At 47.1% G+C, this 17,388-nt stretch overlaps 1 protein-coding gene across 3 annotated transcripts in view; it reads left to right on the plus strand.

Annotated features, from left to right (window-relative positions):
* Tbc1d1 (TBC1 domain family member 1) overlaps positions 1-17,388 on the plus strand; it is a 190,873-nt gene that overhangs the window by 125,611 nt on the left and 47,874 nt on the right. For 2 of the 3 annotated variants that reach the window (XM_005074384.4, XM_013116553.3), the window contains 6 exons: positions 1,197-1,325; positions 2,594-2,680; positions 5,056-5,336; positions 7,519-7,674; positions 8,224-8,343; positions 9,271-9,410. In XM_005074384.4, the coding sequence (XP_005074441.1) occupies positions 1,197-1,325; positions 2,594-2,680; positions 5,056-5,336; positions 7,519-7,674; positions 8,224-8,343; positions 9,271-9,410 (913 nt within the window). The remainder of the gene's footprint in view (positions 1-1,196; positions 1,326-2,593; positions 2,681-5,055; positions 5,337-7,518; positions 7,675-8,223; positions 8,344-9,270; positions 9,411-17,388) is intronic. The other variant, XM_013116552.3, reaches the window with a different exon arrangement.

Below are 17,388 nucleotides of genomic sequence, written 5' to 3' on the forward strand. Positions count from 1 at the left end.
AAATAGAAAGTACGAATTAATATAATAGCAAATTCAGGATAGTGATTGACATGGTGGGAAATACTAGTGACCAGAAGGTTTCAATGAAGTATAATGATTCCTAAGAACTGACTTCTAGAACATAGGTAGTCATCATAAGTGACAGTCATGGAGTGAGAACTGTGCTCAGAGTGTTGGGGTGTGTATTAATTCTTTTAAAGATCATGGCAGATCTGGGAAGACAGTGCAGTCTCCTGGTGGAGGCACTGGGGGTGGGGTAGCAGGTAATGTGCTGGCTGTGCCACACAGCTGGGGTCCAACAGAGGTCATTCACTTGGCTGTTAGTTCCAGATGCATAGCTCCTCTTGTTCCTCAACATCTGGCAGTACCAACTTGACCAGGCTTGAGCAAGGCAAAGTTATTTATGGGGCTGGTGTCTATACTTTTCTGTGTACTTGAAATAATGTAGCAACTGCTGCAAAAAAAAACGTGTTGGTATTGAAGTGATTGAGGGTTTGCTTGCTTGTCCTTTTCTGAGGAAATCGTCACAGCAGGAAGCAGCCAGGTGAGAGTTCATATAAGCAACTCAAGGTGTGGATTTGGGGGTAACAAGTGACATTACGTGTTTAGTGGCTGTCACATTCAACTGTGCTTTTGGTTTAATGTCATGTGCAGCTGAGAGAGGGAAGCCAGGTTTCCGAGGAGAAAAGGGATCATGAAATAACGGGTGAGAGAGAAGGGGGAGACGGATTCTAAGAAGGGACGAAGCGTTTGCTGTAGACAGGAGGATGGATTCAGGGGATAAACTCAAGTTTTAACTTACTCTCTGAAATGCCCCTCATAAGTTACTGCTTTATTGTAAAAGCCTGGCAGATCGTTTTGGTCTCAGATCCATCGCTCAGTGCTTTCCTCATTCCTCCCGCTGTAGACTCGCAGCACAGTGGTGTGATTAGAGAATGGGACATTTGTACAAGGCCACGGTTAGGAAACAGCAGAGTTCTGATTCGGTTGCTTAGCCTGAGAGGCAGCTAATTAGACTCAGAGCACATCTCCTCAGTTCATTTCGGATAGCAAATTGTGCACTGGAGTTGCAGGCATGTCACTAAGGAGCGTGTGGGACCCCAGGCTCTCAAAGCGATGGGTACCAGGAGTTGTCATGTGTACCTAGAAGGGTGGGAGCTTTAACTGACTGGACTTTTTGTTGTTTCTCTTTCTAGACACCACAGGTGGCAGCAGAGAATATCGGGAGTGAACTGCCACCCAGCGCTACCCGTTTCAGGCTAGATATGCTGAAGAACAGAGCAAAGAGGTCCTTAACAGAATCCTTGGAGAGCATCCTGTCCCGGGTAGATGGCATCCTTCAACTGAATAATTCTTAAACAGAGCCCAGGATTCAGCTTGATTTTATGTCTCATCAGACTTAGAGCAATAACTACCTTTTATTTATGGTTTTTCTCCATTTACTTATTGAGATGGTATCACACTGTGTACTCCCAATCCTAGTGACTCAAACTCCCATGTGCTGGGAAGTTACACTCCTTTGTGATCTATCCAATGGGATTCTCTGCTCCCAAGAGTGCTGTATTTGTACAGTCCCTATAAAGAACAGAGATTGTGTGCAAGAGGTAGCTCCCATCTTCCCTGGTGTCCCTGGGGACAACTTTGAAAACTGTTCTGTCAGCTCCTTTAGTTAGTTGTTTGGAACTCCCTATACGTAGATTCATGAAATACTTACCTGTTATCTAAGGCTACTTTTATAGAGAATTGAATACTTGTCACAAATGTTGAAACACTTATGAGATACTTGCTATCAAGACCTTTGTAGAGAAATTGCTCACAAGAACTCTCTAGGAAGATCTGAGTATACCAAGCATCACCTGGGAGGCCCTTAGGAATCCAAGTACACTGAGCATCACCTGGGAGTTCCTTAGGAATCCAAGTACACTGAGCATCACCTGGGAGTTCCTGAGGAAAGCATCCTCCTATCCTGTGTTCTTAACCACTGAGCCATCTCTCCAACTCCCTCCTATCCCATATGTGTGAACAGCCTTATGTTACTTCTAACAAATCAGAACTTGACACCTTTAGGGCTTGCATTGTTTCATTGTAGTTCTTTGAAATGTTAGGGCATATTCCCTCTGAAGCATTAGTCAGTTAAACATGGCTTTGTCCAATGGTATTACTGAGACTTTCAGTAATCACCTCTTATGATAATTCAAAAAACAGTCCAGTTATAAAACCAAGGCGGGAAGGGCTTGTCTTTGAGAGTTCCCAGAGGGATACAGGTTGATCGAGTGACATGCAGGTGGTGGTTATGACCACTTGTGACTCGGGAAAGAGCTATTTATTGAGTGTGCTTTTGGGAACATCATAGATGAATTGCCCCTTCTTCCTGTCCATGATTCCCAGCAGATCACAGTCCACAGGGCTTTGTGGATCATCTAGGTGGGTATGATCCTTGAAATGATGACAAAGACGTGATGGTCATAATGCACAGATATGCTCAGTGGTGTTTGTCAGGGACTTCATTTTTCTGAGCTTACTTAAGGAGACCAGGCTGCCTCCAGCTGATGTGCTTTGGGGGATGTATCTCACCTGCCTTTTCTTTATGTAGGGTAGTAAAGCCAGAGGCCTGCAGGAACATTCCAGCAGCGTGGATCTGGACAGCTCCACTTCTAGTACTCTGAGTAACACCAGCAAAGTAAGTATGTTCTCCATGAGTTGCCCCTAAGATCCTGCCAGCAGGCCTGCCCATCCAGCTCTGTAGCCCACCATTTACTGTTCCCAGACCTCTGCACAAGTGGGGGGCTAGTCATGCGATTGTTTTTAATCATAACATAAAAGTTTTACATAAAAAGACAAATAGCTGTTCTCGTAAACAGAGAATCAAGATCATAATTTTAGACAAATGAGATCTAATTTGTAACAACCAATGAGTTTCTTATTCAAAGTAGATTTTTTGCAATACTAAAAATAAATTTGCGAGAGCTTCAGAGGTGGGAGGCTGGGCTGTGAAGTCAGGGAATTGTGTGTCATAAATCCCTATGACTGTCCTGTAGCTGACCCTGTGACTGAATATACATGATTGTTTTGCTTAAGCAAGCAGCCAGGCCTTGCTTGTGGTCTGCCACTGAGCGCAGGTTCAATGAGTTGGCTGACAGTCACCTGTGGTGACACACCTGTTGTATCCCCCTTGCTTTCCTATCTTGCTCTGGAGGCATTCACGTGTCTGAACCTGGTTTGTTTAACTCTGTGACTGCCAAGATGTAAATTGGAGGTTTGGTGTTCGGGAGATAGCTCCCCCCCTCCCTACCCCACCCCCTTCCTGCTGTTGTCAGTATGCTCTGATGCAGGAGTGAGGGAGTCCAAACTCCAGCTCATCACCAGGGAAATGCTTTCAGTTTTTCAGAGCTCTGTCCTAGACTTACAGTCTTCAAAGGCCTCAAATCCTATACAACAATAAGAAAGACCATTGTGACATAGTTCAAAGACACACACACCCCTCCCACACAAAATGAATATGGAGTTACAAATGAATAACAGGCTACATACACTGTTACTTTCAGCCCTTTTATTTTTAAAACGCTGCTGGCAAGCCACCAAATTGCTATCAACACTTACTAGTGTGTGTAGCATGTGGCTTGACACACACACACTTCCGTAGATGAGTACAAGTCGGATATCAAGGTGTATGTGTGGCTCGCTTGTCCCAGGTGGGGTTGCAATGCCACATCTCTGGTAACAGCAAGGTGCTGCCGCTGCTTTTGTAGATGCACTTCTTTCAGTGAAACGCTGGAAGCCAGTCATCTGTCTACATGATGCTTGCTAAGTTAAGACCCAGTGGGCCGTGTCACCATCCAGCCTCCTCATGGCACGAGCTGGTCCTACCTCACAGTAATCCCTTCAAGTGTGTAAATGTTGTGTTGCTAGCTTACCTGTTGTAAAACGGTGAGTAGACCCACAGGAGAGAAAGGACAGTTACCTGAGTAGAGCTGGCATCGGGGAGTGGGCAGGAGAGCTGCAGACAATAGATACTAGTGGCTTGGATGTCAGCAGTGAGGGGAAGAGGAGTCGGGTAGTGGGAAGCTTGGAGAAGGGAAGGATACTGATGCTGTGAATTTAATCTTGAGGAAAGCTTGGAGGGAGGTTGTGCTGAGGAAATAAGCCAGGGAGGAGGAGTCCAGGTAGCTTGGTGTCAATCAAGCAGTTCCTTTGTTTTTATGTCTCCACTCTCCCCACCCTGCCCTGTTTTCTGATCTTACTACCTAGCTCAGACTAACCATGATGTGTATCCTAAGCTGGCTTAGAACTCCTGATTCTCTGGCCTCTACTTTCCAGGAACAGGAATTATGGTCATGATCACCAAGCTTGGCTTGTTAGGATTCTTGATGTATGTTTGAGCACTCGGTAAGACAGAAGTGACTAATGAAACTTTAGTTTATCTCTGTCACATTAGACACAATACAAACCACCTTAAAGTTGTCTCATCTTGCTTCAGTGGGCTTCTACTGTACTCTTACAACAATGAGAAACAGCAAGAAGTTAAATGATTTCTCCTGAACTGTGACGATAGGTCTCAGTGTGATACACATGTTTCCTCTTCAGGAAGAATATAGGGTGTAATTTTTAGCATTAAGATTACTGAGTTAAATCTCAACATTAGACCAGAGTAGAAAGAACCTTGAAGTGTGGGTAAACATTCATGAACACACTTGGCAAAGATAAAGAAGTTAGTTCAATGGCGGGAACTATCCCTACAGCTCCATGTTTACAGGCCTGTGAAGAGCCTGTTCTCTGGAGTGTACAATGTTTGTGCTGCGACCTAGAGCAGTCTGTTGTAGCTTGTGACTTCATGATAGCACTTGGGACATTTCCCCATCTCTTCACAAGCAAGCACCTGTCCTGAGAAGCAGTTGTTATTCAGTGGCCTTAATAGCCTTGTGTTTCTGGTGGCCTCTAGATGGCATTCTAGTCAGATAGGCCTACACATTCAATGTTGCCCTGTGCTCAGAGAGATACCAGTCTCCCAGTTTCCCTGTGGCCTGTCTAATCTGTTGTCTGTCTGTCTTTTGTCAGGAGCTGTCAATGGGTGACAAGGAGGCCATGCTGGCCTCTGAGAGCTCCTTCAAGCTCCTTGGATCCTCAGAAGACCTGTCCAGTGACTCAGAGAGCCACACTGCAGAAGAGTCCACTCTCCTGTCACCCCAGCAATCATTCAGAAGGAGAGCCAACACCCTGAGTCATTTCCCTGTAGAGAGCCTGGCGCCTCCAGAGCCAGCTCAGAGCTCTCCAGGGGTCTCTCAGAGAAAACTCATGAGGTATCATTCTGTGAGCACAGAGACGCCTCATGAACACAAGTAAGATTTCCTTAAAGCATCACATTCATTGTGTACCCTGAGGGTGCATGGGGGCCCGAAGACCACTGGTTTAACCCTTGACATCAAAACATAAAACGTGAAGTAATGTTGCTGGGTGGTGCACACCTTTAATCCCATCACTCGGGAGGCAGAGACAGGTGAATCTCTGTGAGTTCAAGGCCAGTCTGGTTTATAGAGCTAGTTCCAGGACAGCTAAAACTACACAGAGAAGCCCTGTCTCAAAAAACAAAACAAAAAAACTTGAAGTAGTTCTTCCCAGTTCCTTAGGAAGTATAGAGTTAGCAAGAGGATAAACATGGGGGAAAAAAGATCCCTATGTGTGTCGTTAGTCCTTACTGCATGAGATGTTGACTTTGGAACTTGTCTGCTGGTCTTGGGAAAGGTGGCACGTGGGTATGAGTGGAGGATTTCCTCCTTTGGATACCTAGATCTGGGCTGTGGTGGGATGGGGTCACAGTGTCCACATGGGCAGAGTGAAGAGATGTGCTGTGGATGCCCACGATGACATCCAGAAGCCTGGACGCTGGTCCTGGCCGTCTTGATGGAGGTATGACCTGGGCACTCTGTTGAATGACAGACTCCGAGCTGTCGCTTTCTGAAGCCTGTCACTGTGGGAATTCTGGATTCAGTCCTTGTCTTAGGATTGCTGTTGCTGTGATGAAACTGTGGCCAAAGGCAAGTTGGGAGGAAAGGGTTCGCTTGACTTACATTTCCACATCATAGTCCATCACTGGAGGAAAGCTGGAGGCAGGAGTTCGCACCGTAGGAGCCTGGAGGCCGGAGCTGATGCCGAGGCCAGGGACGGTGCTGCTTACTGGCTTGCTCCTCATAGTTTCCTCACCCTGCTTTCTTATAACTGCCCTGGCTGTCCTGGAACTCCTTCTGTAGAGCAGGCTGGTCTCAAACTCACAGAGATCCTTCTGCCTCTGCCTTCCAAGTGCTGGGATTAAAGGCGTTCACCACCACTGCCCAGCTCGGCCTCTTTCTTATAAAAACCCAGGACTCCAGCCAACAATGGGCTGGGCCCTCCTCCATCAGCCACTGAGAAAATGCCCAGTCTTACGGAGGCATTTTCTCAATTTAAGCTCCCTGCTCTCTGATGGCTCTAGCTTGTACCAAGTTGACATAAAACTAGCCAGCACATTCCTTTTAGGAATTGGGCTCAGATAAACGGTTAAATTTTTCCGGCTGTAGAGAAGCACATGCAGTCTGGTGGCAGAAGCTGTCCCTGTGTGTTGCAGGGTCTGTAAATGACTAACCCCAAGTACCAGAGACTGTAACAGGGCCCCGAATCATCCTTTAAGATTAGTCTAAAAATGGAGACGTTCCTCTGTGTGGCGGCTGCCTCCCTTTAACTGGTGACAGCAGAAGTTGGGGACATGTGTGCGCATGTGGCTTATACCAGGTACAGCCATTTGGGTTAGTGCAGTGGTTGGGGTTTGTTCTGTGTGGAGGGAAGACACATGATATGTGCCGCATACAGAGCTGTCAGCTTTGCTTCCCTAAACCACTCACTGGGAATCATCATTGGTGCTGTGGAATTGAGCTGGGTGACTGATGAGGCAAGTGTGGCTTAGCTGTAGTCTGACAAGTTCCCCGCTCTCCAGTACACTGTGAGCACACTGCTATGTACCATAACTGTGTGGCCTCTGGAGCCCCCCCTCCCACATGTTTGGCGGTGGAAACATTCTTACCTGAAAAGCTCAAGTTCTATTCCAGTCCCTGGGTAGGAGATCCAGGTGCCACCATTTTCCCTCTCTCCCCAGGAGCTGCGCCATGGGCTGTGATGGACCAGTCATGGGAGGGATGGGGAGATGTTCACCTTGTCTGTATTGGTTTTGCTCTCTCTCTTGTGACCTTCCTCCTCAGTCTATAGGAAACAGAACTTTGAAACTCAGGGCAAGATGTCCTAAAAGGAAATAAGGCTTCTAAATTTTGGGTTATTTTCTTTGGCTTTTCTTCTAATATGTGTGAGTTCCCAGCACGGGAACAGAGCAGAAAGTGTTATTGGAGGTATAGAAGTGATCAGAGACCTGACAGCGTTTGTCTGTGAGAGCAGAGAGCAGTGAAGAGGCCCCGCAAAGCCATTCTTTCTCCCCATGTCTGTCTCCTCCCCATGCAGTCTGTCCCCTCTAATTCCACTTTCTGTGATTGCGTTTAGTGCGGACCGTCTTCCTGGGGGTGAGGCTAAGTGCTGCTCGGGGCAGCCTTCAGCTCCTCCACCTCGTCTTAGCCCCTCCGCCTCCTCACCCAACTTTTTTAAGTACCTAAAACACAATGCCAGTGGAGAGCACAGTGGGAATGCTGTGCCCAGAAGGTGAGCGCACTCGCATGGCCAGTGTTGTCTGTCTGCCCAGGAGGTTGCACTGACCCAGCCCAGTGCATGGGGGCCGCCCTTGCGGGAAGCCCTGCTCACTGCTTTTGTGGAGGGTGGGGGGCCTTTTGGTTTTATTTGGCTTTTCTGTTTTCATCTGTCATTTGAATACTTAATTTTATTCTTTTTTTTCTAAACTACTTGGAAAAGTCTCAATGGTGAACCGTTTTTTACACGTAAATTCACGTCACTTCATCTTTATGGAGCACACGCATGCATGCGCACAGGCTAGCAGCTGTGTCTGTACACACTGTGCTTCGCACCATGTCAGAGACGCTGATTGCTTTAGATGAGTCTTGTCATTTGGGGGATAGACTGGGTGTTTTTTTTCTAATGTAATTCCTTGACTGAAAATGCAAGTTTCACTCACAAAGTATTTTGATGTCTTACCTGGTTTATTACAGTGAAAAGGGCTCCTTTTTAAGATTAGAATTTTTTCTTTGTGTGTTTATATTTCTTCATCCTAAACTCTTTTTTTAACCAAATTCTTAGTGTCTCCTACCGTAATGCCCTGCGGAAAAAGCTCCATTCTTCCTCCTCTGTGCCAAATTTTCTAAAATTTCTGGCTCCTGTAGATGAAAATCACACCTGTGACTTTATGAACACAAACAGGTAGGGCTTGCTTTAAACCCGTCCAATCTGGCTGTTCTCAGTGCTGAGTTACTATGTGATCAATGGGGCATTTTCACTGGTCTTTTGCCGTTTGGAACATGATAGCTAAGTCTGGTGGGTTACCTGTCTTCTGCTGTCTCTCCCCACAAGTGCCATGTTTTAAAGCATGAATCAGCTCGCTCTCCCGTTTTGCGTAGGATTGGTTTGTTGGCATTGTTACCTTCAGAAGAAGGAAAGGTCTTTCCTGGTTCTGTGGGGGCTGTTGAAGGGCAGTAGCTGTGTCTGTCCTCCACGAGCCAGAGAACCGATCTGCAGGTGTGGTGACCGCCTCGCTGTGGTGCACACTGAGTGTAAATCACAAGCGCCTGCCCAAATTGTCTTGTGAGTGGAAAGAAAATTAATGAGATGATATTTATGTATCAGCAATTATACTGTTTTATAGTTTTAAAACTAAAGGCTTTAGAGCAGGCAATGTCATCAGCAATAACACCGTTAATTCCTTGGTGGTTCTCTAATTAGACTACAGTTGGTTTTCTGTTTTGGTGTGTGTGTGCATGTGTGTGGAGGGGTGTGATTTGTGGCAGTAATGGAGATTTAGGCTGGTGCTTAGAGAAGTAAACCCACATGTGAGGATGGATTGGGGTTCTGGTGACAGTGCCCCAACTGGCACATTTTCCTTGCTTGAAGAAGAACCCAGAAAGGCACAATTGGAAGCTGCAATCCTTGGAGCATACTCCTTAGAACAGCTTTTATGAGAGCGGTGGTACAGGGCGTGTGATGTTGTTCTTGTTGCGCGGTGTTCTTGAAGAATACTGACCACTGGGACTTTGATTTAGCTTCTGTGGTTCTCGAGTTACCTGTTTATGGAAAGATAAAGTTAGCTGATGCCTCCTGGCCATGCATGAATCAGTCATCTTGCCATTTTAGGGACTTTGAATCCAAAACAAACCACCTGGGTGACACAGATGGGACCCCTGTGAAGACCCGGCGGCATTCATGGAGACAGCAGATATTTCTTCGAGTGGCCACTCCACAGAAGGCGTGTGATTCCCCAGGCAGATATGAAGGTAAGGCCATCCCTGAGGAGTCACTGAGTGTCACAGAGACCCCGGATGCCCTGGGAGGAAGGTAGAGAGTGGCGTGACTGGAGTGTCAACGGTACTCTTGAGATGCAATTAGGGATGGACACAGAAGTCATGTAGGACCAATGGCATGCTAACAACTATGTCAGGATGAAGTAGGTGCCGGAGTCCTTATTCATACCCCAGTCCTCCCCAGAGAGGACCTCAGGCTGGATCGAGCTGTCTTAAATTCTCACCAGGAATCCTAGGATCATGACTTTTCCCACACCCAGACAAGGGAACGTAATGCCAATTAGATGCATGTTTTTGCGGGTGGGGAGGTGTTGAGACACTGTGTGGCCCTGGCTGGCCTGACAGTGTAGGCCAGGTTAGCCTTGAACTCTGAGATCCACCTGATTCTGCTTCCCAAAAGCTGGGGTTAAAGGTACGTGCTACCTACCTGCCCTGGCAGCGATTTGAAATTCATAATATTAGAAAGAAAATCATCGAAGTACTGGTAGAAAACAGCCTTGGTGGCTCCTTGTACAAACTCAGATGCTCACATGGCTGTCCATTCTGCTTTTCGACTCCCGCAGTCTACTCGTGAGCTAATCAGAGAGTTCGTACCGTTTCCATAGGTAAAAGAGCAAGGCGAGCAAGGCATTGATGTCTGTACTCACACCTTTCCTTGCTCTTGGAAGAGCATTTAAAATGACAAGCCAGTAGTCATTTTAAAAGCGTGGAGTTTGCGGCTCAATGATGGTACTACTTGCAAGAGCAGTGGTGTGGTCTGTAAATTAGGGTTTCTGATTTTTGTGTCTGAGCCAAAACCTGAAGAAAAGGCTATTAGTGACTGAGGACAAAATACAGAAAAAGAAGGGAAAATACGAAGTGAACGGTGAGTTAGTGGTGAAGAAGTTAGACTGGGCAAACCCTGTCTGTCTCTAACCATATAACCAGCATGTCAGTTTCTGTGTCCAAGCCCTGTGAACGAAACTCACGAATCTGAATTTTATATCAGAGGCCTATCTAAAAGAGCAGTTAAACTGCATGTACAGTCTCACTATGTCTGCCCCACCCATGTTGTGGATAGAACCCAGGCCCCGCACATGCCAGGCAGGTACCTGACCATTGAGCTATACCCCAGCATGCCTCCCTCCCCACTGAGTTCAGCAATGGCTGCTGGGAGTTTGGTGAGCCTGACAGGTTTAAATTAGCAAAGTCTAGGAGGGCTAACTCTACTTCTGAGCCTACAAAGGGGTTGGTCTCTGCATCTGAGGTGGTAGGTCAGATGTACAACACTCCCCACCATGGAAACAAAGCTGCAAGATGAATAGGAAACCGTCAAGATTTACCCAACTGTGGCCAGACAGGTGTCTCCACAGTGACACACCCATAGACCGTGCAATGAGATGCTAAAAGCTGCTTGGTGGCTTAAATAGAGGGTCCCGGGCTTCACGGTGCTCCCATATTGTGGCGCTACTTACTGTTCTTGCCTCCAAAACCCAGGAGAGCATGTTCTCTCTCCTAGTGCCGTGGTTTCTCTGGGTGGAGGATTTGCAGCACTGAGCGTGTGAAAGGACCATACTTGGTAAAGTATTCACTCCGTCCAGGGTGGTATCACGAGAGCGCTAGTAAATCAGGGCACAGCTCTGGCAGATTGGGCGTGTTCAGGAATGCATCTGAAGGCAGACACACTGGCTGCTCTGAGTAGAGATGCTCTACCTTTGAATTAGCCTCTCGCTTTCAGAGCCTCCCTGTTGCCCCTACCACAGACAAGGGGGTGGTGGTGCTCTTGTCCCTGGGCGAAACTATGCACACATCTGCCAGTGGCGCTGTCCAAGATCAGTACAGTGTTGCACCAGCTTTAATGAGATTTGGGTCCTTTGGCAATCCTGTTGAAAGGTGGATTGTGATGTGTGGGTTCCATCACATCCTGAGCACCTCCATTTCTGAAAGGCTTCCTCACTGATGCTGGTGTGGACAGCCCATTTTGAGCAGTAAGGACTTAGAGTAAGCAGCCACATGTGTATGATCCGAGTCTTCCAGGCCTAGCTATCTCTCTGTGAGACTGCGCTGGGCTTCTGCAGAACTCCAAGGTCCCAGAGCCTCCAGTAATCTCGGATCTCGGTGACTTTCTTGTTTTCTTTGTGCTGGCAGGAATCGAACACAGGGCCTCGTGCCTGCTGGACAAGTGGTCCACTGCTAAGCCTTTTACAGAAGAGTTGTGAGTGGACAGGCACTGTGGTGGGGAAGCACAGCGATAGGAAACAGGCGTCAGCAGGGAGCGTGCTGCTGCTGTACCGGGAAGGCAGCTGCCTGCCCTGTCCTCTGCAAAGGTGGCCTTGCCCCATGGATTGCTCAAGGCCAGTACCTGCAGCCCAGCCATCTGTTTTCTCTGCCAAGGGCTCTCGCCTAATATCAGGCCTGCACCGGATGCTGGGAATCAGTGTCTAACTAGGTACTCGGTGGCTCGTGCTCTCCAGTTTCTTTTCTCGGTTACCATACAAAAGAGAACGCTTTGTCATTAGTGGAATAATTTTTAGGCAGCTCTCCACTTGGAACGGGAGATAATCTTTTTGTTCTGTCTGTGCCAGAGAACAGCTTTAGTCTTGGTCTAGTTCTTTTCATCTAAGCATTTCATATCACAGTGTGCATTTCACCAACAATAGATGCCTTCAGACTTTGACAAGTGTTGAAAAAGAGAAGGAAACTCATTCTGGCACAAATAAGAGTGATTTACTGACTTGAACCCATTGTGTGAGTATATAGTTCAGTGAAGCCAAAGTTGAAAGGTTTTTGTTGTTTTTGTCTTGTGAGTACAGCTGGGTCAGCCTGTCCCACTTACAGCATGAAGAACTCTTGATTAGATGGCATATGAACTAGGATGTAAACAGGGCCAAAGAACGTAAGCGGTCCTCAGTATGACTTCTGTGTTACTGAGAAAAGGGCAGGAAGCATTTTGTACTGATTTGTTTCAGGAATGTATGTACCTTAAGGAGATTTTACTGGGTGACATAAGTGGAATAACTCGTCTACACAGTCATTCCCGCTTGCTTAGGCCTTCTTGGCTTTCATTGAACACCACAGCCATCTGGGGACATAGTTGTTGAAACTGCATCCCCAGTGTCCCAGGCTGACCTTGAACTCACTGAGTAGCTGATGCTGGCCTTGAACTCTTGATCTTAACTACACTTCTCATTCCACGGGTGTGCCACCAGGCCTGTTTTTTGTAGTGGTAGTAGTGGGTGGTATCTTGTCTTTTTGGGTTTTGTTTTCTTTTGATATAATGCTGCAGACTTGCCTAAGGGCTGCTGCGTGCGTGCAAGGCAAAGGCTCTACTAACTGAGCCATATCCCTAGTCTTCCTGGAAGCATTTTAAGTACCCACACTGGACCTGTCCTCCGTCTCCCAGAGTCTCGTTGGGATTTGACGTGGGCTCTTTTTCCTTTGGAAGCGCCCGAGGATTCTGATTGCTGCTACATTGAGACCAAGCAACCTCAGGAGCGACTGGAGACTCTCACCACTTGGTGGCAGTGTTTCTCCCTTGTCTCGATGGCGCTAGTATCCTGTTCCCACAAAAGAACTTGCTTCCTTCCCCAGCGCTGTTTTGTTTGTGAGTTGTTAAGATAGTTGTGTTTCCTGTTCACTTGCAACTTACTTCATCGGGGAGTTGTGACGTCAAGTTTCTCTCTTTCTAGAGGATTCTGTGGCAAGGGTAAAACAAGGAAGAAGCTGATTGTGTCCAGTTGACAGATGTGATGTTTTTCTTTTTAAGTCTCTATTTTGAGATGGGTTTTGCTCTGCAGGCCTTAGCCTCTCAGATGCTGGGGTTGCAGGCATGTGCTGCCACCCTGAAAGGCTGTTTTTGTTTTCTTTACTTTTCTATGGTGAATAAAGACCAGTTTTTGAGATGAAGTCTTTCAGGCCAGGGATCCAGTTGTTCTCGTGTGTGTGTGTGTGTGTGTGCGCGCCCGAGCACACACACACATGCACGCACGGTGCTTCTTGGCCTGTCACTTTAGAAGTCAGGGAAGCCACAGTGATTGGCTTTGGCTGGCTACTCGTGTGCCTGTCACCATTGCTAAACCAGCCCAGGCGGCTTTTCCTGGTGTGCCTCTAGAATTTAAACAGCTAGTCCTTTCCCTTTGTAAGGGGTGATTTGAACATTGTCGCCCTGACAACTTCTACTTGGTAGCAAGATTCATGGAGCATAGCTGAGGGTTGTGCACGCAGCATACAGGAACTGAGTGGCCTGGGTGTCAGGTGACCATAACATGATTGCCACACCCAGCTGGCAGGGAGTTCCTCCACAGTTGGTGGCTGATCGGAGCATGCTGTGTGCCCCCAAAATAGATGGCTTTGATTTGTCCTCCTTATTTTTAATTTTGAGGGGAGGGGTCTCACATAGTCCATACTGGCCTTGAACTCGCAATCCTGTGAGTACTGGAACTACAGATGTGTTTCTCCATATCTAGCTTAATGTGTTACCATTAAACTTTAATCTGTAGGTTTCAGTGGATGCTGAAGTGTTTAAAACAAGGCAGTGGCAAGAGGTTTAAAATGTTTCAGGGAGATAAAATTTGTGGACTTGTCAAGACATGAAACAGCCTCAAAAGGAAGGCTGGGGTGAGTGTGGCCAGCAGGGTACAAGGAGGCTCCAGGCCCTGTGAGCTGGCCTGCAGGGTACAAGGAGGCTCCAGGCCCTGTGAGCTGGCCTTGTACTTACAGCTCTCCTTAGTGAATGCTTTCCAACATTCTACACTGCACAGCCTGCTGGCCTCCTGGTCCCCGCCCAAGCTGGCATCCTCTGCTGTGTAGCTTACAAGCCTCCTTAGGTCCTAGGATGACCTTGCAGGGGAGGGGAGCATGAGCTCTGGGAAGGGATTCTTCCTTTGGAAGAAATAGCTTGCTTAATTTTACTTAAGAGGTAACTTTGGGGGATACGGTCCATGTATTGTACCAACCATTCATTTAAAGCTCATGGTTCAGTGTTGCTGTCTTCAGAGAGATCATTCCACAGCGTTGAGCATCCGTCACCACAGTACAATTTTAGAATTCTTAAGTCACTAGAAAAAAAACTCTAATCATTGCTTCACAGACCATTGATCCCACTCCTCGGTGAGAGGCAGTCGCTAATCTGTCCTGTCCTTGTAGGTTTGCTGTTCCGGGACGCTTCCTGCAAAGCATCTGCAGGACAGGTGGCCCTCTGTGCTGGCTCCTCCGCCTCTCGTGATGTCCCTAGTCTTCCAGTGCCTCATTCTTTTTATGGAGGCATGTTACATTCTGCTCAAAACTTTCCAGTCAGTAGACAGTGTGAGTTGTTTCCACTTCTTGGCGGTTAGGAACCAGACATTTTTGAGCATTGCTGGGAAAGGCGCTTTTGTGGATGGCCGTTAAGAAAGGGTGTTAGGACTATGGATGTACTACAGTGGTAGGGGTTTAAGAAAGGAATTAGGACTATGCATGGAACACAGTGGTAGAGGTTTGTCTAGAATACATTAGTCCACGGGTTTGATCCCAGCCCTGAAGAAAAAGAGAATAAAGTGAGTTGGTGTAGAGCCCCCTTCCCAGGGTCCGTGCCTTACTTCTGACCCACTGGGCTGGTTATGCCAAGTGAGAGCTTGAGGGAAGGGGTCTTGGCACTTGTCTTCCCTGCAGACTGGCCTTGCTTCAGTCTGATTCTCTTGGGTCCTGGTACTGCCCTCATGAGCTCATGGGAAGCCCAGTATCCGAGCCACCCTCAGGGCTCCCACAGCTTGTCTTTACCCCTGGGAGCCAGCCAGAGGGTCATGGTTGGTGACATTTGCACAGTGCCACATTTCTTTCAGCTGTCCTCAAGCTTAGCACAGAATGCTTTGGGGAAGTGTGAAAACATAGGCTGTTGGGCATCACCCCAGAGTTACTGGTCCTGGAGATTAAATTATTTGGGGAGGGACCCTTACAGAAAGGACTCATCTTCTGATCTAAAGTTGGTCCCCAAAAGTTCCGAGTGATCAGTTAAGATAGACATCGGAAAGCAAAATAGAAATGTAGCCTATAGCAGGTTGGGGTGCCACCACACACTCCTATTTTCTTTGCATAAAACTCACTGAATAATAGCAGCAGCAGTAGTAATTATCCTCAGTGTGTCTTAAGTATTTAGAGTCTCTGCATTTACACACACATAATTCCTGGGTGTCGCTACTCATTTTTAAAGGGATGGACAGTTTGAAGAACGGACCTATGGCTCCCTCTGCTCTGATTAGCTCCCTCTGCAGCTAAGTTCCAGTCAGCTCTAATTAACAAATGCAATCTTTAGTTGCACAGATGAACTGTTCACAGTTTTAGGAAGAAATGACAAAAGAGTTTTGTCTGGTCCGTACACTTCAGCTAGTCCTCCAGTTGGAAGTTTTTCAGCCTTGCCTGATAACTTGCTGATAAAGTACACATTTTAGGAATTACCAGGAACCCCAAAACTCTAGGAGGATTAAAATCTGCCTAGTCGGATGGTTTCTGCCCTTGGCATTTGGAGATGGTGAGGCTGTGTGTACCCCTTGTGTGTGGGCTGGCAACTCCAGGGCTACAGCTCTTGGCATGATCAGCGAGCTCTTGCTTTTGTAAAACTCCTGAAACAAAGCCAACGGATACATTATGCTGTTGTCTAAATGGACTTTTCCAAGTAAATTTGTTTTAGTGCTTTCATACAAACGAAAATATTTTCAGCCTAAGTCCTAAAAGATTTTAAACATCGTTTACGAAAGCAGAAACACTGTAGTTATGGTCTTGCATAGTTCTGAATATGATTGGTAGTGGCAAATGACAACTTTTCTGATTGAGAGAATACCAAATTTTCACAGAATGCTGAGAACCATGGTTTGTTTCCTCTCAGGGTACTTTAGCTGGGGGGCTTTGGGTTAAGGACATTCCTGTGGGTTCTATTTTACTGGGATGAACAGCCAAGTCTAGCCTCAGCCAGTTTTACCTCAGCCTCCATTCTGAGGTTGTATGTTGCAGCTGTATCTTCCCCGGTTACCAAGAGAAAGTTTTTCTTTTGCCTATTGGTGCCAGCCTTTCCTATTGCTTGTGCCTGAGTTTAGGCATGTGGGGAGGTCTAACAGAAGCATTTGGTTTCCTCAGCCCTGTGAGGCCTCAAAGGGGCCTTAGATTGAGAAGCCCCTCTGTCTTATGGTGAAGATGTGAAGAGACACCATGACCACAGCAACTCTTTAAAGGAAAACATTTAATTGAGATGGTGCCTTACAGTTTCACAGGTTTAGTCTGTTACCATCATGGCTGGGAGCATGCTGGCATTCAGGCCTTCCCACTGGCAGTGCCCAAGGGTTCCTGTTTCTTCACATCCCCACCAACTTTCCTATTTTCCGGTTAGCTCTAATGGGTGTGTGAAGCCCATTGTGGCTCCTCTGTGACCTGTTTGGCTAACTGATTTTGTGATCTCCTTATCCATACTATGCACAGGTACAGCATAGTATAGGGATGGTATCTACCTGATGGTAATAGGGATGTGGGGTCAGTCTGCATAAGCTGTTATCACATAGAATGCAGGCAGCCTCATCCTCTTAGGGTTTAAAAAAAAACAAAAACAGGTACCTCCCCCCATGTGGCAGCAACATTATTAGGTTTTGTTTCATGATGCAAACTCTTGCAATGTAGCCCAGACCAGCATTGAACTTGAAGTCCTCCCTTAGTGGCAGGATTTATAGGCTTGTACCGTCACACCTCTTTCAGCTCACTTAGCATCAGAGACTGTCATATTTGGTGAATAGTCCTATTGTGGAAAAGAAGCCCCCCTGGCCCCGGGGCAGTGTGCTGCAGGTCATTTGCAGGATGGCTTCCGTTTGCCAGCTGCCTCACTGTCCTGGATGCCTGATGAGAAGGATGCCTCCCAAGCTGATCCATCCAGGATGTTTGCCTTGTTAGGAAGGCTTCAGTGCTGGCTTTTCCAGGGAGAGGGGCCACAGTCCCACATTCAACATGTAGGAGC

Source organism: Mesocricetus auratus, unplaced genomic scaffold (assembly GCF_017639785.1).
Source record: "Mesocricetus auratus isolate SY011 unplaced genomic scaffold, BCM_Maur_2.0 Super-Scaffold_100006, whole genome shotgun sequence".
NCBI classification, from domain to species: Eukaryota; Metazoa; Chordata; class Mammalia; order Rodentia; family Cricetidae; genus Mesocricetus; species Mesocricetus auratus.